The sequence below is a fragment of the Melospiza melodia genome, chromosome Z (assembly GCF_035770615.1).
Source record: "Melospiza melodia melodia isolate bMelMel2 chromosome Z, bMelMel2.pri, whole genome shotgun sequence".
In the NCBI taxonomy this organism is placed as follows: domain Eukaryota; kingdom Metazoa; phylum Chordata; class Aves; order Passeriformes; family Passerellidae; genus Melospiza; species Melospiza melodia.
In genome coordinates, this window is record NC_086226.1 from 15,067,259 (window position 1) to 15,094,227 (window position 26,969).

Sequence of the window (26,969 nt, forward strand, 5' to 3'; positions counted from 1 at the left end):
CTATATTGATAGTTGATTTTTTTGTTGTCTTTCAAATAAAGAAAAAGATTGTGTGTTAACATTTTCTCTAATGTCCTTAGAGCCTTGATATATTATTTTCCAAAGCTTCTTAAGAAAATTCTCATCTTGCATGCTATGAACAAAAAAAAAACACTGGAATATTTTGTGAGGATAATTATTATCTCTAGAGACTGATTCTGTGATGTCCATGTGGCTATTGAACCTTTGGCTACATGTTTGATTGGGGAAAGGTGTAGCTAAAAAGTTTTAAGTTTTAGAAGGTGGTACAAGCAGAGCAGTCTTGCCACAGGTGTCAAACTTCTTGTTTGGAATCCAGACTAGCAAAGGCAAAGGCAGTTTCACCCACAGTTCTCTGCAACAGCAGCCTGTATCATCTGAGGTGTGATGTCTGTAACTGTTCACAGACTGCTATTATTATTTCACATAAACAACCCTCTCTGAGATAATGCTTGTCATTATTGCCTCCCAAAAGTAGAATCCAAATATACTGTATTTATGACCTCAATCAGTTATTTGAAAATTTCAAAATGGAATCATGTGAGCTTACATTTTTTTGTTGTTCCAGAAGTATAATATGGCAAATTCGAGCTCTGAATGCAAAATCAGTGAGGGCTGGTGTAAGTCTAAGCTTGTGCTGCACTCAGTCATGAGGATAATGAATCATGGTGTAAGTTAAAAGGAGTTCTTTTCCATTGTGTACTAATGACATTAAGACACTAGATCTCTGCCCTAAAGGCTACAAGATAACAGCTCATGGGAGTGAAAATCAAGGCTACTGATTTTTTTGTTTGTTTGTTTGGTTTTTGTTTTTGTTTTTTTTTTTTGCTTGCTAATTGGCTGAATTTAGGTGAAATTTGTTACTGTGAAAAATCAAAATCCCAGGGAGACTAGAGATATAGTGTTACCTGGAGAGTAGCATAATGACAACTCTTTGGCATAGGTTTAGTTTTTGTTTTGGAAAACTTCAAAGCTCCCAGTCTTCACTGAATGGCAGTCCCTGAGAAAGGATGAAGTTAAATCTGATCAGAAAGTTTAGGATTTCCTTCTTAGATACCTGAAATAAAGAACAGTTCTCTGAACCATTCCTCTCTTGAAGTACAACTGATGTATGTAGAACTGTTTTGAGTATCTCATATCTTTCTGATTCAATTGGATGTTTGTTTTCCTGTGCTTCTTTTTTCTTTGGCTAAAACATGATATTATCTCCCTGAAGGCTTATTTGTAGAGGTAGAAGATCCTGACCTTGGCAGATTTTGAGTCAGCAGTGTTTTTTCAGCATTTTTGTGAGGACGTATCAGAGCTGGCTGTAGCTGCATGATTTCTTTTTGAGGAGGTGAGATGCCAGTTCAGAGTCGGCCATGGGTACTAGTGGATTACTGGGTGTCCTTTGTTTTTCGTGGAGGTTCTCTGGCTGCAAGAGATTCGTGGAGGTTCTCTGGCAATACCACCCAGTTGCCGTACAAAGGAGCACACTTCTTCCAGGCTATGTGGATGCAATGCAGAGAGGATCTGCAATCAATGCTTTTGTTCCCCCTTTGCTGGAATGGTAGCGACAAAGCAAAGAAATTATTCCCTCCTTTTAAATAAACCCACTGAAAAGTGCCTCTTTCTTGGTTCTGATATTTGCCAGAATAAGGGACACCTTGAATGAAATCTGATCTCAGAGTGGAAATAATTTGCAACATTCAAAAGGCTGTGTGCAACATAGTAAATATTTTGGTTTCCTTAAAGTCTGTTAAGTTAGAACAGTGAGAGATCTTAGCGAAAAGCAGCTACCATTGCATCACTACTTTACTGCCTTGAAAGCAAATGAACATAAATAAATGCTCCAGCAAGAACAGATGTTTTGATCTACATATCTTTTTTTTTTATTGCAAAACAATTGTTACAGAAATTTCAGAAAGTTCTACTGTAGTAATTGCCAACTTCTGCTTTTTATTACGCATCTAAACACAGTCTAAAAGTGCATTGTGAATCCAGTAGACCTTTGGAAAGGACCATTTTCCCTAGTTATGTACATTTAGACAAATCATACTTGAAAAGCTTTGTATTAGTAGGAATTTGTTTAAAATAAACTTTTAGTAATTTTTATCCCTTTATAAATGATTGTTATACACTTACAAATGATAGCCCAAATAATAAATGATTAAATAGCTATTAGTATAGAATATTGCAAACACTGTTCCAGACAGCAGTAGCAGCAAATAGACTCTCGTCATGTACAACAACTGCAGTGGTGGAAAAAAGATATAACTTTAATACAATTTACTCTTGTGCAGGCATAAAACTGTATTTCACATCCAATTCCCTCTTCTTTCCCTTCCCCCTCCCTCCTAGATATTAAAATAAACAAGAGTTATACTTCCCTGCAGCAGAAACAGCAGCAATTTAATAATCAAATGTTTTTACCTAACAGCCTTTTGGAGTAAGTATTGTGTGGCTCTATGAATGATCTGAAAGCATACAGCAAAAATTAAAAGGTCAGAGACTGTTTCACTACCAGACTGGCTCAATGGCTCCATCATTAGACCTCCAACTTGAAGATGATATAGTGGAATCCATGCCATAACTCAAAGTAATATTGAGTTAGAAATGCAGAATAAATCCATCTCCTGACAGAAGTCAGAGTATGCCACTGAAATCAGTGGATTTTCTGCAATTTGCGCCAGCATTAGTAAGACCATAATTGTAGTCAATCATGGAGACGAGAAGCCTGTGTGACCTGTAGAGTTCTGTATGAAATGTACGACTGGCTAAAAAGCAGGGTGCAGAAACAAAGTCCCTCTGCATCCAATACTACTGCTCCTATGCCAACGTGTGGCAAGGACAGTAATTCCATCTACAGTATTGAAGGGTTTCACTAGGTAAGCAGACACCCCCAATGTTTCACTTCTCATCCCAGTTTGGACTGTAATTTTATCTAAGGTGGTTGAAGGGAAAATTCATGCTAGGAATCTTACCCATTTGTTTTGAAGAAGATGGTCTATACCTAGTATCTCTTGACAGAACTGAAAATGTGGCCTTTGTTGAACCAAATATGCATATCTGTGCAAAAAATGCAAATAAATTGTCACTTTTAAGCAGGGGAAGACATCACAACTACGTAAGTGTTTCAAGGGAAATCCAGGAAAAACCCTCTCACACTTTCCCTTTGGATGATTATCAGATCCACTTCATTGTTTAACCTGAGCAACGTACTAAGACATTTATGCTTGTTTTGAAAACCTGCACCCCGACTTTACAGGGAATTTTGTTTCACTGGCTCACTCTAATACCTCTGATGATGTCTGCTCTCAGGACAGATACTGGCTTATGCCCACTGCAGTCATTGGACTAAGGCTGTGTGCTGCTACCAGCACTTTTTTTTTTGAGCAGTTATTCACATAGTTGCATTTTCCATGCACTGACAGTTTCTAAGAAACAAATCGTTTTCTTCTCATACAAAAAATATACCTAACTAAGATATTTATCCCCTGACAAAAGGCTATCCTTTCCGCAAAAGGTACAAATCGGTTTCGTTGGTTTTTTTACCAAAAAATCTATAAATGGAAAATTAAAAAAAAAAAAAAGTAATCTATGTCTGGAACCCAGAGGGATTTCCTTATGTAGATGAATGGATGTTTTGGTTTTTCATTATATTTTCAAATTATCCCCTCACTGCCATTTGCTAACTGGCACTTGTGCTAAGAAAATAGTGTAGCACCTGATCTCTTCCAAAAAAAAGAGAGAGCCAAATGTCTGAGCACTGCTGTAGGTTCGCATTTTGTGTTGAGTATTCAAATTTCATAAAATACAGTTGCCTTTTAAAAATAATAAAAAAAATCACTTACTTTGCTAAAGATCAAAAATAATGGAAATAATGTAAACATCCAAAAGTTTGAATTCATTCCTAACTGGATTCATCTTTACAGGCAGGCAATAGCAAAATGTTAAGTCTCCTAGCAGTCCAAAGAAACTCATGGAACAATGCATGCATTTTCTTTGACACAAAAAAAGACTGGACTTTAAGGAAGAGAAACTACTTCAATCATATCACACTGCTATTGTGAAAGAATAATGTGCTATAATACAATACCTAGGACAAGTGTATACCCCAACTGTAGAATAGAATCACTTAAACTGGAAACAACAGAATGGATTACTATAGGAAAATATTTATAAAATACTGCACACTGCTTCCTCAATCAACCAGCATATGTAAACAAACAGCTAAGTTCAGTTGAGATTTAAAATATTATTAAAGTTCATATATCTTATAATCTTTTGCATAACATGCCAGTTTGTCTTTCACACCATCACAACTCATCTGTCACAGCCCACAGTGGCTCGTTAGAGGTTTATACATCAGCCCATACAGACGTTAAAGTGGAGCTATACAAAGAAATGTGCGAAACATACCAAACTTACACACCGTGACCAGAAATGCATATTCCATACGTAAGCTAATAACTGGATAGTGGAACTTAATGTTTGATGCAACATGTGCTATTTTATTGAATGTTACAGATTTACAAACAAGACCATGTAATGAGATATTAAAACTGTCCTGTAACGTTCACTAATATTACCACATGTCACAACTACATATGTGTCTATTTCATAAGCTACCCTTTGATACAGAATACATCATATGGCATATGCTATAGCTACATGATGATGGATGATGAGACTTCTATCTCACTAAATATGGGAGCGAGAATGGGAAGTCTGGTCCCATTGCAAGAAATGGGAATGTTTTATCATCAAATTCAAAAAGGAGCCGTTTGATGCAATGTGTAAAAACCAGGTGAAAATAAAATAATCTAACATCCATCATAATATATTCTATAGACATCACATTGTAGAATAAATGGGAAACATTCAGGAAAGGTAGTGTTCTGACCTCTTGCAATCACACTTTTAACATTTGAATTTACATTTTATATATAATGGCAAATTTTAAGAGGTAAATAAAGTGTTCTGTTTCATTTTGCCTGGAATGTGTGCTCCAGATCAATAAGGTGCTGTATCCTAAATATTTATACAGCTTCTAGGCTTGGCAAATTTCTCTACCCTGACAAACTAACCAATGGAATCTACCCCAGAGGAGAGCCCTATCCCTAATTCACTAAGCGCTGTCGAGGAATTTCTAATGAATCTGAAATTCCTCTTGAGTAGACCAGTAATACAATGAAGATGAAAGAGTCCACAACAGTTTTAGCAGACATTCATAAAAGTAACAAAGAAAATGAAGTAAGAATATCCCCCTCTACTCTCCATAGATAGATAGATTTGGAGAAGCCTTAGGAAAAGGCTGCTAACAGAAGGTTGGCACATTTGAAGCATATTGTTAAACACAAGTTCCTTTGCCCTTGGGCATTTTGCTATTGTTCAACAATCAGCCTGCCACAAGCATGCTTCATAATGCACAGAAAGGTTTCTGACCTTTCTTGGTATCACCATGTGACTGTAATGCTGCACATGGCCTGCAAGGCAATTGCATAAACACGGTGTCTTGGTGGAGTTTAGTTCACCGAAAGCCTGATCAAACAGAAGAAAGCAAGGAACACGTTGGTGCAGGAAGTGTGAAACACATTGTTCTTAACATCCCCTTGCTGCATTTCCTTGTTTCCTGTCCTGTCCTTCCAACGCAGTGACTTGTTAACTAAATGTTTTCACCTTCTTTGCCTCTTTTCTTGAGGCTGATGATTATTTTTCTGTCTGGATTAGTCGCCTTTTGGACTTAACTCTCAGATGGTGCTCAGAGTCTCCCAGAGTGAGGACTCAGTGAGAAAATATCAGCTTGTATTCTCAAAGCTGCCTAATTCAATTTAAATAATGTGAAATATGTACCCCACTCACAAATGTCAATTTTTAATAACAAAAAGGAGCTGGTTCCACACAGATATTGGTAACTGTTGAGATATTTTAACTTCTGATAGCACTATTGTCAACTTTTAAAAAGTTTAAGAGTTGTGCCGTCATAAAGGAGTGTGAATTGTTTTTCCAGTTGCAGCTTATGCTTCTCCACCCTTCTCCAGTCTTCTGTTTTCCCTTCCTCCTGTGACCACCGGACACTGCGTCATGAGAAGTTTGACACTCTTGCTGACAATGTGGGCCCTCGGGACGCGGGTGGAGTCAGTGGAGTTACACTTGTCTTCACCCAGCCCCGCACCTGCGCTACCCCTCAGACACGCTTTCCCCGCGCCAGCGCTCCCTGCGTGCTGAGCTGAGGAGCACACTGTGATGATGAACACTGCTGGGCTGCGGATGCCTACTCACAACTGATGGCTTTTGCTCTTTACACACACTTGCAGTTTCACTTTGGTTCTTTTACTTACCTTAGAAGCATATAGAAATTCTAGTGGTTTTTTTTCCAGTCCTCTGCCAAAAATACTTTGCTTTAAGCAGCTTCAGTATAATTACATGAGTCTGGATTCAGACTTCTTGATAAATCCTGTATAATTTAAAAAGTCCAAATACAGCTATGTTCACATGAAAAAAAAGGGGAAAAAGGTGTGAATTTTATAGGTGGGGGAATGATGTGAACAATTGGCAGCTCAAATGAAACAGCAAGAAGAACCTGGTAGCAGCATGGTGGATAAATCACCCCAATTTCTGTATATAATTAAACTGAGCCATGAGAATTGGACACTATTACTATGCTCTGCTCTGATCATCTTATTCTTGCTCTTTCATTATATCCTTTGATTTAGTGAGACAACATACTGATGACAAATGTGGTAAAAAAATAAATATATACTATTCCACTTAATTACATTCATCCTGAGCTTGCTCACCTGTGCTAGAATCTAGAATGCCTGTTTTACACAGGAAATCACCTGACATTTTAACATAAATTCTTCTTCCATTTAAGTTGCAGTAAAAAAGGCATTTCGTTTCCCTTTCCACTCTTGAAAATATAAACTTTCTGTGGCACTAGAAGTTGATACAAAAGGAGACAAATGAACATTTATAGTTGTTGTTGTGTTCATCTTTCTTCATTTTCACAAATATGGGATGCAAGGGACTTGGGAGATTTTAGGGTTTTTTGCTGCCAGTTCCAACAGAAATAACAAATACTTTTCACCAGTCATCACAATGGTGACATAGATGAAAAAGAAGTTGTGATTGAAGTTTGGAACACCTAATTTGTACATCTTTTTTTTGCCAGTTAATTCCTGCATCTTAAAAACTTGAATAATGATAAAAGGTCTTAGGATACCCTCTAATAAAAGGCAGATATCTGGAGCTATTAATCTAAGTCTTCTGACTTCATTATGGGGTCTTGTTATTCCTCTTGTTTACTGAAGGTTTTGTAAAGCTTTCACCCCTCCCTTTTTTCTTAAGTGCAAATGTCAATTGGGTCAAGATGGAGTACATCAGTAGTGGTGCTGAGATTGAAAATGTGCTCCCTTGACCCATGGCTAATGCCAATTGGACTCAACACGGGGTGATGTGAGGGTTTTTTAAAAATTCTGCTAAGAAAAACAGACTGAAAAGCAGATGACCTTTAGACTGCTGGTGAGCTTTGTATAAGCCTAGCTGTGCTTGCTTTCAAAGCTGCAGAAGGCTCCAGTTCTTGACAGTCTCCTCATGGACAGGTTGTCCCCTCTGCTCTCTGGCCTCGAGGACTTGCTCCTCTCCAAGGGGTTCCGTGGGCCGGCTGTGTTTCGCTGCCTGTCAAGTTTGTCACTGATGGAGTAGCTCTTCCGTGTGTGCTGCGCATACAACACGCTGGACTCTTCTGCAGAGTAGCTGTTGGCTCGCTCTATCTTTGGGAGTGGGATGCTGTTGGGCAGAGTTGTTGTAGCACTGCTGTCTTGAGGAGATAAGGGGATTCCCTTCTTGTCTTTGACCTCGATATCCTCATGATCAGAGCTTGGGTGGGTTAGTTCAGCTTCTCTCTCTGGGTGGCAGCATCCCAAGTCTTCCACTTTGCCCCTGAGGCTTCCAGGGAAACTGGCCCTCTCTGCAATGGCCTGGGGAGCGCTCACACACCTCGTGTCTATGCAATCTGTAATACTTGTGTACTCTGCTGTTTTGACTGGGACACCAAGGCTGCTGAAGTAGCTTCGAGAAGGAGAGAACATGAAGCTGTGAGATTTCACAATTGGTGTTTCCTCCAGAATAAATGGAGTGGTAGCCAGGTAACGACTGCTTTTTGATCGCTCTAAAGTATGATACAAGGGAGGGTCTGAATCCCACGGGATTTGGCAGTCTGTGATTTGTGAATAGTCTGAAGAAAATGCTCTTGTTTCTATTCCAGAAGTTTCCTCATAATCAAGACTCCTTCCAGAGATCTTTTCACCAGCTGTACTGCTGATGTATGCACTATTAGTTAAAAGGGAAGAGGCTATGTGAGCTGGCAGAGCTGCATCTTCAGGACCAAGAATATTTATGGAGCTCTCGAGAGGTTCTGTGTCAGAATGCATCTCATCCATGGCAGAAACATAGATGTCTATACAAGACGAAGGTCTTCTGGAGTCTGGGGCGATTGACAAAGTGCTGGTAGGGGGTAAAGGAGCCTTTCCTTCTTTTGCTATTGAGTGGGAACTGATTGCCCGATGCAGGCTTGGAGATCTTTCCTTAAAAATGCTTTCCAGCTTTTCCAACCCACATTTGTCCTTTATATTTGTTGCATAGAAGGAATGGCTTCGCAAGCGGGGTGTGATCGTAGGTGACGTTGGGGACATGGACTCCTCTCCTGTGGGATCAATGCTCTCTTGAAGCTTGTAGGCATTTCCTTCCTGACTGTTGAAGCTGCTCTGCCTCACAATGTAGGCTGCATCAGTGCAGTCGGATGAGGTCCTGGATCGGATCTTGGTTGTCTCGCCTCTCTCAATGCCAGCCATCTTTTCCAAGGCAGTCACCATTCGTCCCATCATGTCTTCCAGCTGAGCAAGCCTGATGTCAACAGTCTGCAGAGAGGCCTTCATGCAGTGCTCTCTCTCGTTTACTTCTTCCAGCCGCATGGCCATGTTCTCCACCCTTTAGAAAGGGAAGAATTAAATAGGTAAATTTCTACAAAGCAGTGGATGTTCAGCTAACCAGGTCAGGTCACCAAACCACCTGGAAAAACATGCATCTCAAACCCCAAAGGCACTGTACACCACCTCATCTGCTTCAAAATCCTGCTAAAAGAGGTTTTGCAAAAAAAAAAAAAAAAAAAAAAAAAGCTATGCACTCAGGGAACTGATACAGTGGTTTAAACCAGGGGCATCATCTATGTAGTGCAGAAGGGGCTTGGGTGTTCCTCAGTCTAGCGAGAGGAGACTTATTTAATAAATGTTACTATGAATTACTGCCTCTTTGTTTCCAAAGCTTCTAATTAGGTTATTATGAATGAATGACACTTAAAGCAGATGCCACATGATGTTGTCCCCAGTTGTGCCACAGTCAGGACCATCACAGGTGGTTTAAATGAAGTAAAGAAAGCAGGAAATGTGCTACAGAAGAGAGGCACTGCTGTATTTTTTCCTTGAGTTTGCCCCAGATTTGCACTACCTAGTCCTATGCTGATCTAAGGAGATAGTTTCTTTGTTCTTGGATTAATATTTAGCTCCAATTTGTAGAAAAAAAAAATATCAGCTATTTTGTTGAATATATATAATATTGAGTTAAATATTCCTGAACACTGCAAGGAGGAGAAACACTGATGAAGCCAAATACGACCTGCAACAGGGTACACGCACTAAGATTGCTCCATTACTGTGGTTGTGCTTTGGGTAGTCTGCATTCATAGCTCAAGGATTGAAATGATGGATTTTAAAGTTAATTTTCAGCTGCTATCATAATACAGAAATAAAAAGTTAGATTAAAAGAAATACGTAATAGCTGAATGTAAGATTCAGTATTTTTAATTTAATTTAATTTAAATTTTAGTATGTCTTTTCTAGACTGTTTATCTGCCACATTTTCAAATATTTTCAATTTTTAGGGAATTGTGTACAGATTTATGCCAGTGGCTTCTAATCACTTCAATTTTCTGACTTCTAAAGCATGTCTTCTGAAGGATTTATAGAGTCTGAAAATTTTACATTATGAAATTGCCTGTAGCACATGAGAAACTTCTATAATTATTTTCTCTGTTTGTAATCCCTATGACAGGCTGGGACTTCTACTTTCCATTGAAGAAGTACTAAAAGCAACAAGTTTATGTACTTCTCTGTGTCTGATAGATTATAATTTTGTTTTTTGCCACTGCTGTCGACACTGAAAAATGATCAGAGATGCAAAAGATAACAAATGGCAAAACTTCCACACTCTTTTTCAGTACAGGCCTCTTACTCTCTTCCAGTTAGTGCAATTCATGCTCAAGTATTACTAGTCACACTGCCTTAGTTAATAGGCACACAAACAATTACCAGGATTTCTGATGAGGTAAATATCATGTTCCACTACTGCTAGTTATTTTTTCAACAGGACAAGTGATTTGGAACTGACAACACCATAACCACTCTTATTTGCATAGAGGGGAAGATTATTGCTAAGAATAGAATATTGGCACTAATGCCCTGTTACCTAATGCTCAGAACTTTTTCTGGTAAAACACTGAAGTCTGACTACCTTGTGGCGATGAGCAACAGAATCTGCCCACCGAGAGGAGAGGAGAACAGAGGACAGGGAAGAGTGTGACTCAGCTCCCTACAGCAAGTCTCACATTCCTGGGAAATACAGGCTTTTCCTGTGAAGTGTGTGAGTTTTGAAGGCACAAGCACAACAAATTAAATGTGCAGCAGCAACTGAATTTCTATCATCAGTCTTCAGGAGACAAATGATCAAGTAATCACTGCTAAGAAATGAACTGGTAGCTTCAAGGAATCTTATTCTACTCATTATCATTTAGGGACCAGTCTGTTTCTAGTTCTACCAGCTTCTCCAACAAAACAGATTAATGTTATTACAAGTACAGGATGTAATTCCACAGTGAGAGCAGTTTATATGGGAAGCAGTTGAATTTTCACTCATGTTATTACTTATATGAACTGCTATTTTATAAAAGCAATTATACTTTTGAAATATTTATTAGCCAATAATTGAGTCCTTCACCCCACATTCAGATCCTATAAGAACTGCTTCAAGATGATGAACAGAAAAAACTTTGCAATTTTAGGGCTGTCAGACATAAGGAAAAATTCTACTGGATTTCACTAGACAATTACAGCTCAGATTACATGCCACAAAAAACCTTTCACCCCACCAACAGTTATCAAGAATTGGAGTGAATTTATAACATTATTTAAAGCTAACTGGATAATCTGGTTGTGGTCTTGCTACCTTGTTGTTACTGTTGTTTTTGCTACTGTTTTGGTTTGATTTGGTTTTTTTTTTTCTTTTCTGCCTTGACACCTGTACACAAGTGAAATATTTTTCAATACAAACGCAGCCAGTTGGTCTATCAGTGTAACTGCCCACAGTGAGGTAACTTTTGTGTCTTGCATTCACCTGCGGCCTACACAATGCTACTGAACACAACCAGGAGAACCTAGAATAATACCTGGCTGGTAGGTGTTCATGTATTTGTTCTGCCTTCCTTGAATGTGATCTTGCAGCTTCTGTCAGTGCCACAGAGCATCAGACAAGACGAAGAGAGACTTTCGAGTTACGTGGTCTCTTGGTTGCTATGGAACTGATGACAAATGTGATTGCATTGGTAGTGTGGAAAATTTATGGAGAAAGGTAACAAGATAAGCACTGAGCAGTCTGGTTTTGGAAACCATGGGTAACCAGAGATGTGCATAGGTAACTGAAAAATGCATACACGTGTTTGCACTTCATGAGCCCTGACTACAGAATTTTATTTGCAAAAAGAAAGCTTGATAGATGATGGTCTCCTCCAACCCCCAATGATACTAACTTAGTCACTTGATGTTCAGTTCTGTAACCATTCATCCTGCAGAACAGCACCATGTTCTGGGAGTGAGTCTATTAGAAACATGAGAAACATGATAAAATCACATCAGCCTGGCACTGTGGACACAGGAGGATATGGTCTTGAGAGATACACCCCTAATCTGGTCCTTAAAATGTCTTAATCAAGTGATTTTTTCTATTTTCCCATATTCTTGGGAAAATGTTCCTGCAGTCAGTGAATAAACAGCCTGAATTGTATTTCCTTTAGGAATAGTTTTGAATTAAAACACAGTTTCAAAATGTGATTGCCTGTTTTGCTTTGTGTTTTGTTTTTGTTTGTTTTTTTTTTTTTTTTTCTCCATGGGTATTCAGGAACAAGTATGAACCTTTTAGCAAATCTCACAGTATCCATTTATGATGTCTCCTTTACACCTGTGCTTAACCTTGCAGCAAGTTTCAATGTATTAGAAAGTGTATTATTCAATGTATTAGAAAGTGCCGAGCCATGCTAACAGAATGAGAAGAAAAAAAGAGGATGCTACATGTAAACCACGCACCAAGGTGAGTTGCTGAAGCTCAAAAATTTCACATAGTGAAACAAACATGGACTTTACCAGGACAATATGCAATAATGAGGGGAGAACTCAGTACTGACTAAGATTTTATATTATTTGCAGTAAGACTTTTTAATTATGGTTTGGGAGATGATGACTTTTGCTGGCATTCATTTTGGTTTCTTTATTTTTAACCTTTGCACATTAGTTCATCAATAATTTATTTAAAATAATTCTTTAATGGGACTAAGTCACTCTTTTCAGAGGTAGACCTCTTAATTGAATGGTAGAATTTGGTTCACAAGTCTCTTAGTTGACCTAGGTCCATTTCTAAGACATCAGTCGTATTTCAAAATCCTTTTCTAAGACATCATTCATACTTCAAAATCGTTTTCAAAAGCCACAACGACCATTGACATGAAAGTCACTTACAGAGATCCCCCTGAGCTTGTGATAGGCGATTGTGGAATGGTTGTATTTAAGTAAAACACAGACAGCAGTTCCCAAGCCTGTAATAGGGTACTTTGCCTGACATCTTTTGGTAAAGCAGTGCTGATGCAAGCAGCCAGCCACTTTTCCCGGGTGCAGTGGTTTTTCCTGGCTAAGGGAGTTGGGTTGTCATGGCTGCATTCCCACTGGAGCCTAAGACCACTTAACTCCTTATGACCACAGAGAGATGCCACAAGAGTCACGGACCTTTCCTGCTGTCATTTTTCATGTCTGGGTCTGGTAGGGTCAGTCTTTTTTACCAACACAAAGCTATTTCTGTGCACTTCAGCCTGCCAGCTCTGAAATCAAGATAATAGCTATGTCCTCATCCACACAGACACTGTATGTGTAATTGCACTGCAGATTATAAAGTGCTGTACTAATGGATACCACAGAGTACCAAAGATGACATAATAATATCTGCTCTAACCAGCTTATATCTGCTTTTCAAATACTGTTATGATGTGACCCTGCTCCTTTTGAAAGCAACATGATGTTTTGCACAGGTATGAAAGAACTGAGACCTGTTCACATGGAACAAATGTGCTGGGTTACTGAAGTGATTGTTTCAGTGACTTCATGCCAGATCAAGAAAAACAGTGCAGTATTTTTTGATCATATTCCACGTCTTTGTTCTGGTCAAGATAAAATACAGTGATTAGAAAGGAAGATTCTCCACAATAGGTCATGATTCTTCCACTGCAATGAAGTGAATTTGTCCAGCTTAGCTTTCCTCACAGGTTTTCAGGAGATTCACCATGCATGCTTTGATAAATGCATTCAAGGGAAAAACCTTACAGCCTTGTACTGCTTTGTATTTTTCCACTTAGCCCATCACTTCATCTGATATGTATCAGTAACCTGATGCTACTTCCAAATGCTTGTGTGAAATCCCAGATAGTGGGCTTCTGTAGCAGAGCATCTCAGCCCCCACAACTGTTGTTTGCTAGCCAGTCAGATAACTCAAACAGGACAAGCTGTCTTGTATTTCAGGGGGTATAACCTTGAATAATCACTAAGTGATTTTGGTGCCATGGTCACTGGTCTAGCATCTCCCGACTGCCAATAAAAATCTTAGAGATCTGGCAAGACAGACTGCATTTCTGACTGACATCCACTCACTTTACAAAACCTTCACAAAGCAGAATTCTTGTATACATTTTCCTGGAAATGTGTGAAGTTTCTCCTGTTAGTAGGAACCTACTTTGTGGTTACTCCCCAGGGGTCAAGTGAAGGTATTTGTGTCCATTATCATCGCTTTGGTGGTAAGTTGCATTTGACTCCTAATCAATACTCTTTCTTTTGTTAGCTTTAATATAGGTACCTTGATACAGGGCACTGTTTCATACTGTAATCCACTAGTAGTTATTTTAGCTATATACTGTGGACTATCTAATTCTGATTAAGGTTTTTCATCTGTTATCTACTGTCTGTTTAATAAATAATTCATTTTTACATAAATATATCTGATTTGCCATCATTAAACTTGCCAGACAAAGTGATTCCTTAAATTTAAACTATTGCCAAAATCTGAGGTTAAGGAAGGACTGATCTTGATTTAGACCCCTTTCTGTGAAGGAATTTAAATACACAGTGTAGTTCTTTCTTCCCATGAGAGTCGGAAGGCAGAAGAACCAGGGCTTCTTTAATAAACTTTGTCTGTAGTTCCCACTCTCCCAGCAACAGCTGCTCCTCTCAGTTGCTTAGTCTGAGGTCAAGGAAAGACAAACATCAAAGTGCTGTTCTATGCTTTTAATTTCTGAATGTGAAGTGATCAGGTAAAGGAGGGATCCTGTCTGGTGACACCAAATATGGAGACTTTGGTGGTGTCTGTTGTTACAAAAGAAGTAAGGAGATTCCTGAACTGAGGCAGGCCCACAGGATGCCAGGGTGGACTATCCCAAGGTGAGAGCATCAACTAAAACTTGTTGCAGGTGAGTCAGACAAGACCTTGTGGTCCTGCCCCAGCACAGCCCCTGACTGCACAGTTGAAATAATTCATTGACACATAATAATTCATTGATGCATTGACAAGTCAGTGCATCAACGCACAGGATCTCTTCTTGCTTTGATTTCCTGAGCCCCTTCATCTGTCTCTGTCTCTCGAACCCATTGAGGCTTGAAGCAAGACTCTGTTCCCGCCTTACGTTTCCCTTCCAGCGCTAGCCCCCTACTCCTGCTTCCAGGTATGCTGGGCTTTGTATGCAGGGTGTGCAGCTGCTCCTCCTCCTGGCAGGACCGGGAGCTGCTCAAGCAGAGGGGAGCATTATCACACATGCACAGAGGTGAGGGAAGGCAGCGACTGGTCCAGGTCCAGGTGCAGGTGCAGTTATGTCACACAGGGCCTGTCCCAACCCTTCCCTTCTTGAGCCTAACAGCATGCTCAGCTTCTTGTAAATGAAAGGTCGTTGGGAAGAACTTCACTCACATTTCCAGGGTTTTCTGGTCCCATTTTACACCACATAAAGCTGACCTAATTGGACAGATGACTAAATTGATATCTCATGGCTCTAACATGGGTCTTATACCTGGTCTACTACTACAGGCTAGTGACTGGGCATTGGAAGAGAAACCATAGTCTTGCATCTTCTCTGCTTTCTTTGCTTGGTATCTTGTTACTTGTGCAATGATAACTCTATAAAGAAACTCTAAAGTGCAAATCTGGATGTTACATATTTGAATGTTCCACAGGTTACAAAAATAATTGTAGTGATGTCACAGTTTAGGAATGGTATTCTCCAATTTAGAAGACATGATGCCACTTCCCCTCTCCTGCTTCAACTGGAGGCACACAAGGTGAAGTTTGAGATAAGAGCAACTTACTGGAAACAGCAGTAAAGAAGAGAATAAACAGTAACAACAACAAAACTACAACAAAAGGTGGAAGAAAGAGAAGGAGAAGAAGAAGGAGAAGGAGGATAAATATTTACAGTGAAAATGCCCTGTTCCATCCATCATGTTTTCTCCACCAGAAGGAATCCCTCCTCCTAAGAAGCAAGAGTCCCTTTCCCATGCTCCTGACAAGGACATAAGGTGGTATCAAACAACCTCAGGGTCCTCCCACCCCTTCCTGGCTACTGCAAAAGTTAACCTCACCCTGGCTGGAACCAAGACAAGTGGTTTAGATTTAAGAGGACTTGGTCACGACTGCAGGCAAAATAAAGACCCAGGCATGCTGTTTCTAAAATGTGTTATGTATGATACTCAGATAGCCCTGATTCCTCAAGTATCTTTTAAATATTCTTCCAACCTATTATGAAGTAAGAACTGCATTCACCTGGGATGTCACTGATTGGGCCTGGGAGTGACCTGTGTACCCCACAGGGTCACTGCCTGGATCTCTCTTACAGGGCTGGGGCAACCTGGTCTCCACATTAAACTATTGGCTAAGATAAATGGATTTTTAAAGAGCTATTTCTCTGTGAGGCTCAGGTGTTTGCCTTCACTTAGGATTCATATTTAGGAGCTTGATTTTGGAACAAGGTGCTTTAAGCTTTTCATTTAAATTAGAGATAAGGGCTCTTTTCCTACAAAAAAGGGTCAGCACAGAATGGAAAGGCAGCCTGTTATGGTTTCATTTTCAAGGACTTACAGTACTTGCATGATTAAGGAGAGGACCTAGCTACATTACTTCTTATTTACAGCTCTTCAAAGATACCTCTTTCTTCCTTGGCCACCAAATGAAAAGCTATACTCAGAGATTTGAACCTGCATCTGTGACTTTTCAGTTCAGTTCTGTGGCCACCAGACCACAAGAAAAAAAAGGTACTCAGTTGGACCACAGACCAGTTTATCTACTATCTTACTTTGAAGTATATGTAGTTCTTTTGCCTGTATATATTTCAATCTTTCATATTTTTTGCTCAGGAACTTGATGTGCTCAACATGATCTCTATGTATTTAGCAGTCCTTACTGGATTTCTCTTTCATAAGCTTGTCTAGTCTTGTTTGAATGCATGTAGCATTTTAGCTGACATTATCAGCTTCTTTTAGACCTCACCATCTTTCAAAAATTTGTTCTGTTACACTATTTAGAGAGTGAAAAAAAAAGATCACCTATTTTCTGTTTATTTTGAACACAGGATCCTGCTAAATTATTCTCTTACTTCCCTATATCTTGTTCTGAGCGTGACAGCAAACAATTGATTTCTGTTCACCCTTTCCTGGCTCTCACACTTACACAGACCTCTATAATTTCATCCCTCATTTGTCTCTTCCAGACCCAGGAATGCCGTATTACTTGGCCATCCTTTACAAGGTAGCCATTCCATGCCTTACCAACTTCCCCTCCAATATCATTTGAATTTGCAGACTAGCAACTTCCACTAAATTACTGTATTGCTTTTTCCCTCTGTGCATTACTGTAGGTGAAAGTTCTCATTCCATCTAAAATTCATGTTGCTATTGGTTCCAATGAAACTAGCTTACCTAGCCAGGCTATCCCAAAACAAGGCTTGCTTTTTATCTGAATCACTCACAGATAAACTCTAAAGTCAGGTTTTTCATTGAGGAACTCTAACTTACTCCCATTTTGTTGTGTCTACTTGTGCCCTGAAATCCTGTTTCAAGAGCTGAAATGCAAGCATAATTGGTGCCTCTCACTGCATCAGTTATACTTTAATACAACTGGATAAAAGATCCCCCTTACAAAGCTTATCATACAATGATGTGGGTTGGAAGGGACCTTAAAGATCATTCAGTTACAACCCTCCTGCCATGGGCAGGGACATCTTCCCCTAGAAGAGGTAGTTAGGTGTGGTTTCCCTCAGAGTCACACCTAGCCCAGCCTTAAACACATATGCTTCAGCAAAACAAACAAACAAACAAACAAACAAACAAACAAACAAAAAACCCCAAAAAACCAAAACAAACAACATCAACAACAACAAAAAAACAACAACAAAAAAAAAAACCCAAAAAACCAACCCAAAATCACAAACCAGAAAAAGAGAAAATAAACTCATCACATTTTATCACTTTACTTTTTAATTACAACTTACCAAAATTACTTCATTTCCTTTTACAAGAAAAAAAGAAAGAGTGAGGGTGGTGACAGAAACACATTTCCAGATTAACTTATGAGAACAAAGAAGTGCACCTTTCTGAAGTGACACGGATTCTTTCATCATTGGAGGAGTTGAATCTGTCATCCTTTTCTCTAAAATACTCTTCTATGCACTGCTCTTCAAAATCATGGACCTTTTTCAATTCATCCTCAGTTATGAAAAGTTCTGTGGAAAAAAATTGAGAAATAAGAATTTGGCAAATATTAACATGTGAACTAACTAAATTCTTATTTGTGAAACTCATGGACTTAAATTTCATAAGCAAGTATGTGGCATTTTGATATGAAAACAGATAGATGCTGTTAATTATGGAATTAGTGCTTTAGTTATATATGATTCTGTAGACAGAAGCACCTAAGCAGGCAAATGCTGACCAAACATAAATATGTTCTGATTTCATGAGATCTAAGCACAGCTGCTGGTCATGACTGGACAGATGGTGAAAGCCAAAGCCCACCTTTAACCTAACAGACAAATAATGAGATTAGCAGACTGCTAGGAAGGAGTCAGCATGCAGGGGTCTGTCTGATGTGGCCAGAAGTGACATCTGCAGGCAGCAGTGTGATGGGAGTGGGAGGAGAGACATCTGGCTGCATCTCCAGGGCCACAAGTGATCCTTCTCCCTCCTCACAGAGAAGTGGGCTGTGGCATGGGCTAATGCTGGGCAGAGATACACATCCCTTAGCTCCCTGCCTCTGGCATGCACATTGGGCAAGGTGGAGATATTCTAACTCAAAGATAGAGAAGAGGAAAGCATTATCAAAATAATCTGACAGGTTTCTCATCATGGTTATGGGACTTCATTTAAAGCCTGTTGAGGAACTACTCCTCCAGTCTGAGTCAGAGTCAAGGAGAGATTATGTAAACAAAATTGCCTTTTACCGTCTCTAAGCTTATCTAGGAAAAAAGTGTGCTCAGGAGAAGTATGTGCTGTTTGCTCTGTATTTTCAAAAATAAAGGTGGAACTGTCATGGAGTGAGAAGAATTCCAGCAATAACAGACCACTAGTAACAGCAAAACAAACCTCTCCGCTTTGAAGGAACAAACAGGCAACAACCCCAAATAGTTCCAGAAAAACACAGCCTCCTTAACATTGCAAAGAGAATGAAGGGTTGGGCAAATCAGGTAAAACTAACTAATTTAGGTAAGGTTTTTGCAGGTGAGAGTTGTTACTTTGCTGGGAAGGTTATCAAGGTTCAGGGCTTTGACTTCATGCATGTCAAACACTAGACATTATGAAAGGAATTGTAAAGCCCCCTTTCTGCATCATCTGAGTCTTACTCAATCCATAGTCTCTCTCATCTGGGTCACTTTCATGCTTCCTCCATCTGCAGCAGAGGTGTTGAAATATCATTGTCATGTGGCTGAAAATGATCAGAGGTGGTGGGAGAACAGGTCTTTCGTGGAATGTCATGATGAGCTGGTACCTTTGAAACTTCCAAACTTGGTTTGATATAGATTTGACTTCGAAAAACGTGTTGCTAGAAGGCAAGAAGAAGAAAATAACATCAGACTGAAAATGGTTTTGGGTGCTTTGCCAAAGATGACATGACAGCACCATAACTAGATACATTTCAATAACGCTGGCAAATGTTTCCTTGTCACAAGAACAGGAAGCAGAACAAAAAAGGAAGTTTTTGCCTGGGCAAAGCATGGTGATAATCAGCCTTTTTGAAGTACCTTATGATTGTAAATGTCTGCACTGTACAACCCCTGGGTCTTACAACATCTTATTGAGATGGGGAAGTATTTTTACCTTTGTTTTCCCTACTGGGAATGAATGATGCCATAACTGAGCCTTATTTGGCTTCTTTGCCCTGGTTCCCATCAGGTGTCTGTCCTTGTAAATGAGCACAATGTGAAAAACTTGGCATTTCCCTTGTTTCCTGGAGACAAGCCTCTTTCCCTCTCCCCCTTACATCCTAGGAAAATGTATCTCAGCCAAAGCCAAAGCTCAGCAGTCTTCGTAGGCTGTGAACAATATGCATCCTCCCCAAGTCTATATTTTGCAAAGTGTAACTCACTTGAAAACTGCAATGAGGAGATTCACCAAAAGGATGTTTGCTACCAAGAGGTAGCAGGCCATGATGGCAGGAACGATCCATGCTCCTGTCTTGCAGGGAGGTAGCTGGATAATTTTGCCGTCTTCTCTGGTTTCATTTTGACCACAAGGTGCTGGGAACAAAATTTAGAAACAAAAAAATGCAAAATGGGAATGAAACTTATTTTTTCAGTAGTTTGTGCGGAAATATTTAAATATTTATAATGGCCTCCCTGCCAAGGCAATATCATCCAAATAACAATGGCATTGACGTTCTCCCCTCAGAAGTTTATGCTTGGTATCACAGATTTTACAGGCCGTAGTTCTTGTTATTGTGTGTTATGTGCTATGGGTATCAAGATATTTCTCTCAGGACACATGCCTTGTGTGAGTCAGCTGCCTATTTGCATATATAATACTAAATAATATGGTAGTCTGGTGGCAATTAGTGGCTATGGAAATGAAATTATTGAATTGTTTAATTCTACAAAAAAGCTTGCATATTATTTATTTAACAGTGAAAACCTTGTATTTTTTTATTGATTGAGAAGGATGTGATAAATAAGGAAAAGGAAGTCCATGAAAGTAAATGAAAGAGTAGACATTTATTGCTGTGCGCTGCACTGAGTCAAGCCCCTCTAGGACATAGTCATAATGACTTTCTGCTATTAAGGACTCTTGACTGCATGCCTAGAAACAGTGGGGGAGATTATCAAGTCTTTACTGAACCAGGTACAGGGACATGTATGCAGCAGAGACGCCACCTGTTTATTCCACAAATACATTGGAATCAAAATGTTCTTGATATTAATGCTGTAGAACTGAAGCAAGGGGAGAGAAAACATGGTGAAATAGTTTTCCCTGCTTGTGTTTTAATATGCCTTCATGTGCAGTGAAGGATAATCTTCATCTCCAAGCACGGGCTCAGTTTATGTCTCTGCAGCTTCAGTCCTGGTGGTTCTATGGATCTCCATAATCAGCTCTTCGAGAAATTATGGAAGCAGTAGCTTACAAATACAAGCCATCATAGTAAATTTTGCACCGCACTACAGCTAGCTTTCCCTCATCCCCATCAAAAAGAAGTTTAAGTGAGGAATTTCCAAAGTTCTCAGCACTGGCTCAGTTCCTAGTGATTTCATTGGAGGTTTTGCATCGACTTCATGGAAAATGAGGTTTGATGATGCCATATGTAGAATTTCATTGTACGGCAGGAAATTCACATTTCCAGTACCAACCATTGCATCTTCTTGAAAATGTTCTTCTGAACTTGGTTCACTGAGCTTGACATTCACTTGTGGATGTCTGTAATGACCATCATATTACATTATGTGTGATTTTGGTACTTCGTTTTGGGCACTATTACACTCAGAACCATTGTAGCCATATGTGACAAGACTACATGACCTCTCCAAAAATATTCAACTCACTGAAAAAGAAATCCCAGAGTGGAATATGGGCAACCCTGCTTTTTATCAGCAGCTCTATTGTATTTGGGCGCATGGTGTTACCAGTCCTTCCTGTTTGCAAAACCACATTTTATCACTGGAGCAGGCTGAGACTATGCAATTCTTCATTTCTCAGTAAACATCACTTTGCAAATCATTTTAAGGCAGGGCTATTTCCACACTGCTCCAAGCACTGGTTTCATTTAGACATTCAAAATACCATCAGTGTAGTGCTGGGAGTGTGGAGCTCTCTGCTCTTGGCCTTCACCCAGCAGAAACTGCACCATTCAATTCCTCTTGCTATCAGCACTCAATGTGAAACTTACGTCTCTGTTTGTGTGGAAACATTAACTTGCTCATATATTGAGTCAGAGGTACAAAGTCCAATACAACAAAGTACCAAAACCCATTGTGATTTCACCAGTGATAGAACAATCACAGTATCTGAAACCTGTTGTCCTCTTTTGTGCTGGAAACAGAACAAATAATATCTTTCCAAATAATAAGAAAAATTTTGAAAAGCATTTTTCAAACCTTAGATAAATTAGATCAAAAACTCAGGTCCAACTCTGGTTCCAATTCTATTATCCCTTTTTTTCCCATAAAAAAACATAGAATTTAATCTAGGAAAAAAAAACAGTTAAGAAGACAAGAAATATTTCTCCAGCTCCACTTGCTCACAAGTGGGTAATCTCTGTTGGTATGTGCCACTCAGTGACGGCCAAATTAGATTTCTTTTGCAGACATGTTCCCACAGTCTATTCTATCATACCCATTGTGGTTCAGCTTGTCCTGAAGCTTTGCAGTAGTTTTTCTCTTTTCTCTTTTGCATATTTTGTTGTGGGTGCATGGGAATACTCATTTCTTGCCTTACTAATGGAGAGCTAAGCCACCACTTAATTTTCACATCTTCAGCTGCAGGAGAAAACATATGACGTGCTCAAAAATGCAGAAGTCTGTGTTCCAAGGCATGTCACTGAACATCCTCTTTCATATTTAAACTATGACATGTATTTTCAAGGATGTTTTTCTCTATGGTTAATTGAAGGTATGTACTCTGCCTCGCCCCTGAGGAATCTGCTCTGCCCTTCATGTATAACATCATTCAAAATATGAATTATTTTTGGAGAGATGAAATAATTTTTGTAATATGTGCATTAATATATTGTAATATATTTCAAAGCCCAATATTAACATGTATGCAAATTTGACTCATCTGTTTTACATTATAGCCTTGCTCTAACACAAACCACAGAACACTTAATTCTAGCAAAATGCTTTACTGAAGAAGCAAATTCTGGTAGCATAATGATATGCCAATCTCAGTTAGCTGAAAAAGCCAACAGCTCTGATACCTACAGGCCATTGAATAAAGCGCAGACACTATGTCCTGAACTTAGGCTTTAGAAAACAGTAAATGGTTGGAGTTTTAATTTAAATTATATGAATTAACTTCACAAAGCTTTCAAACATTGTCTCTTGACACGTGTAGATGTACATACTTTTTGCATCCCTTGCTTCCTTTTTCACAATCTCTTTCCATGCTTATTTTTTCTTTCTGACTCCCATTTACAGTTTCCTGCTGGGACTTCCTTGCTGCATTCCTAACACTTCCTCTTTCCTGTCCAGGGAATAGTTGCAAAAAAAGCCAAAAGTAATTCAAGCTGCTGTGGGTTTCAGGCCCATCGTGGAGGCAGAGCTCAGGAAGAATTTCCCTGCTGTAATTACTGTCATGACAAGGACACTGTCCACATTTAATGTGTGTTGGGTGGAGGGGTTGGCAAAGGATGCTGGTGAGTTTCTGCATCATGACTCTTACCCCAGCTGCACCCTTCCAGAGCAGGTGTGGGAAATAATGAAAAGACCAAATGGCACAATTGAACAGCTCTGCCACTGAATAGCTTTCTGCCTTTCATGAAAACTTCTCCTATAAAAATGGATACCACTTTTACAATACAAATTGATTTGTTTGAAATCACAATAAACTGAGGGATGCTTTCCTGTGTTCACAATTATAAATATAGTGGAAACAAATAAGTGCAACCAAATAACAAAACAAAATTTTTTTAAAATTCAAGTCTGGTTATTTTTAATGCACTTCCATCATCCTATTTATGAGTATGTAGGCACCTTCCAATTTTGACCCACAATGAACCCAAAATATGTGAAAGTATTTTATAATTTCTGAACCAAATGTCTAAGCAGCCTTACCAGCTTACCAGTCTGGTAAATATTGAAACGCATTGCCCCCCCACCAAAAATATTAAGTGGCCTTTCTAAAGTTGTTGTCTTCTTCAATGATGGAGAAAATGCTAAAGTCTGCAAACTCTGAATTTCACAGAATTACTCATTGTTCATCAATAGAAATATCCAGGGAGTTGAACAGTGTCTTCTTACTTCAAGAACAGTTCTTTAACTGTAGCATCCTGACCATGTTGCTTCTTGACCCAGGCCACATTAAATGTGACTTTGAAGGGTCTCTTCAATCTGCTGGTATTTTAATAATAATTTATAGTAAATCCCTGTATTTTTCTTGTTCACTCTAGTGCTTTATTCCTCCTCTACTCTACTCCTTACCCCATTAAAAATAGCCAACCAAATAGAACTTGAATTAGAACATCAGGAGTGCTAGATATGGGAATACTGCTGCAATCCAGCCCAGAGTGACTTTCAAAATTGTTTGTAGTCTGTGCAAAAATCTTATCCACCACCTTTGTCTAACAGCCTTAAAATTATTGCCACAGGTATGATTTATTCTGTTTTGTACAGAGCTTTCTGTTCTGTTTGTTCTAATTCCAGAAATGTCCATGCAAATGACAGGCCAAGTAGGAAGCTCCTATTGAAAAGCATGCAGCCTGTAAGGTCATAAAGAGTTTAGTACATAATTTTCATTTGTACAAAGAAATTTTCAAGAATTGTAAAACTTAAACAGATATAAAAGATTAAGAAATTTAAAGAATTTTTAAGTTTTTCGTATTAATTATAGTTTACTCTGAAGATCATTGAGTAGTTAAAACCCGTGTATGAGAGTCTCTCATCTTCTGAAACTATTGCATTCTGGTTACTTGATATTCCTGTAATACAACTGAAATAGAAAGAGGTCCCATCTTTTCCTCTTAAACTAGGTAGGTTTTTCCAAAACAGAAATAGACATAAGAAACAAATTCAGACTGATCTTCAGATTCCAGATGGCACGTGAAGTACTGTCAGCTGGTAAAAAAATCCAGATGGAAATCCAACCTGTGAGACACCAGGAAAACCTGAAAATCTTCCCAGAAGCCATGTTGACTAACAGCAGGTTCAGTTTCTTGGCCTTCTGAATACAGTAAAATGTGAGCTCTGATGTTCATTTTCTACAGATAACTGCCATTTCCTAACCTGGCATTTATGTCCTCAACCTACATGTTTTTTACCAACAAACTCACATTTCCATTTCAGTATTTCTTATATCCTTCTGTATCCATAGTATTCTGGAGGGGCAGATAGTTCTGTAAGGTGAAAAAAAGTTCTTCGCAGGTGAGAACTGTCCTATGAATATTCCTGGCTAAAACTGCTAGCACAAGTGCCAACATGAGGTGAACTGAGGGAGAGATTTTACAGTATTTGTGGGAAATCCACTTCTGGACAGGCATCCACTGAAGCAGTTACATGGCTGGCTGCTGCCCCACAGATCCCATTGGGCAGCACAAGGCACAGATGGATTAGGAAAGACAGCCTCCAAGTGAGACAGTTGCACGTGCCATCACCAGCTCCCTGATTCAGATTCTCCTTCCTCCCCCAGCTATCAGTGGATAATAATATATTTTTACTCAACTACATAATTGAGATCAGTCTATTTTTTTCAATTTATCAAGCTCTTATTATTATTCCTTTCCTGAAATATATTAATTTTTAATTTCCCGACCTTTAAATAATTTATAAATTTGATTAGCTTACTGCCTGCTTTCAATTCTAAGGTCTAAGCCTTAATCTGAATCCCAATAGTTGGTAATTGGAGTTTTCTAGGCCCAAGTCAAAACTCAATAGCTCAAGTTGATTTCAGTCATGATTGATATTTCACTTGGACTGGTTGGACTTTTCCATGAAGTAGCTTGACTATCATAGTATACTATAGTAGCTTGACTATTCCTTGATCATTACATACTTTCAAAGACTTTTTCATGAAATTGCTAAAACTTCCTGAGTAGACAACATGGTATGTGAAACCTTCTGTCAGTGCCAGATCAGCTACATGGAATGTTCTGAACATCCGAATACAGTTATGAGGAAAATATGGTCTAATTAACTGTAATTGCATGTCCTTTGTTTATAGATCAAATTCTACTCATTTCCTGATCAAACGCCTAGAGGAAGACCATTATGATTGCACTGTGATAGTGAAGTCTGTCTTTTCTAGTTCCCCATTCCCCAGGCCACGCGGAGCTGGGCTGTGGACTGGATGGGACTGAAAGGGCACCAGGAGACCAGGATGTCCCCACTGCTGGCAGCAGTCACTCTGCCATGTGCTGCTGTCTGTGGCTCCTCCCTCAGCATGTTTCAGGCACATTCAGCAGTGTTCTCACTTCTCACACTCTCTTCATCCAAGAATCACTGAAGCCTACCATTCCAGTTCTATGTCTTTTCATATGGAGCATCTGTTTAATACATCAAGCCTTTTAGATTTTTTAGTGGTCATATTATGATGAACTGCCAGTCTGAGAGGAACTACTTAGAGAGTGGTTTTTCTGGTTTTGTCGACTTAACCTGAAAATTTTAACACAGATCTAAAAGATTTACTCTCTTCCACCCCACTTTACAATGATTCTTAGTCAGAAATTTGTAGGTTTGTAGCAGTTATGGACATCACTGATAATAAACACCACCACTGAATAATGTGTTCATAATCCCAGAAGTGAGGATATAATGTGTCCTCACTTTTGAGTTGAAGATGAGATCACATACCAACAGGACATTAACACATACTCCAGCTTACATATTTTTCCTTAAAAAATTATATGAATACAGAAACGATGGGTAAAAAAAGTAAATATGCACTGTTTTAGAACAAGACATTTAGCAGTGTGCTGAAACAAAAATCACAGTAGACCCACTGGATGAAAAAGCTGCCAGCTGATGAGATGGACTCAGGCGTTGTATCTGGTCAGCCTTGATAGCATGCTTCACAAATAAAATAAAAATAATTATCTATTAAATAGATAACACTGATTTTTCTTAAAAAAAGTACATTAGAGATGTTAGAGTAGCCTACTTTTCTGTACATTTCTCAGATACCAGGATTGATTTCCAGGAGAGTAGCTCAAATAAACATGCTTTTCCATGATCGGCACTTTTACTGAAACCCAAGTTTGCTAATAATGTAGCAATATTAAACATCAAAATATAAACAATATCACAAAGCAACCCCCTATTTTTGTTGTTAAAATAATACTGATTAAAAAAAGAATGTGCTCTAAATCATTAAGATAAATTGCAATTTAGATGTAGCATAACAATTTTAGAACACGCCTATCTTATTTGA

The 26,969-nt window shown here is 38.9% G+C and overlaps 1 protein-coding gene across 7 annotated transcripts in view; it reads right to left on the reverse strand.

Annotated features, from left to right (window-relative positions):
* Positions 1-1,935: 1,935 nt before the first annotated feature.
* TRPM3 (transient receptor potential cation channel subfamily M member 3) overlaps positions 1,936-26,969 on the reverse strand; it is a 416,081-nt gene continuing 391,047 nt past the window's right edge. For all 7 annotated transcript variants that reach the window (XM_063180477.1, XM_063180478.1, XM_063180473.1 and 4 more), the window contains 4 exons: positions 19,990-20,140; positions 19,247-19,446; positions 17,998-18,130; positions 1,936-8,991 (listed from right to left, as the gene is read on the reverse strand). In XM_063180477.1, the coding sequence (XP_063036547.1) occupies positions 7,542-8,991; positions 17,998-18,130; positions 19,247-19,446; positions 19,990-20,140 (1,934 nt within the window). In that variant the 3' untranslated portion in view covers positions 1,936-7,541. The remainder of the gene's footprint in view (positions 8,992-17,997; positions 18,131-19,246; positions 19,447-19,989; positions 20,141-26,969) is intronic.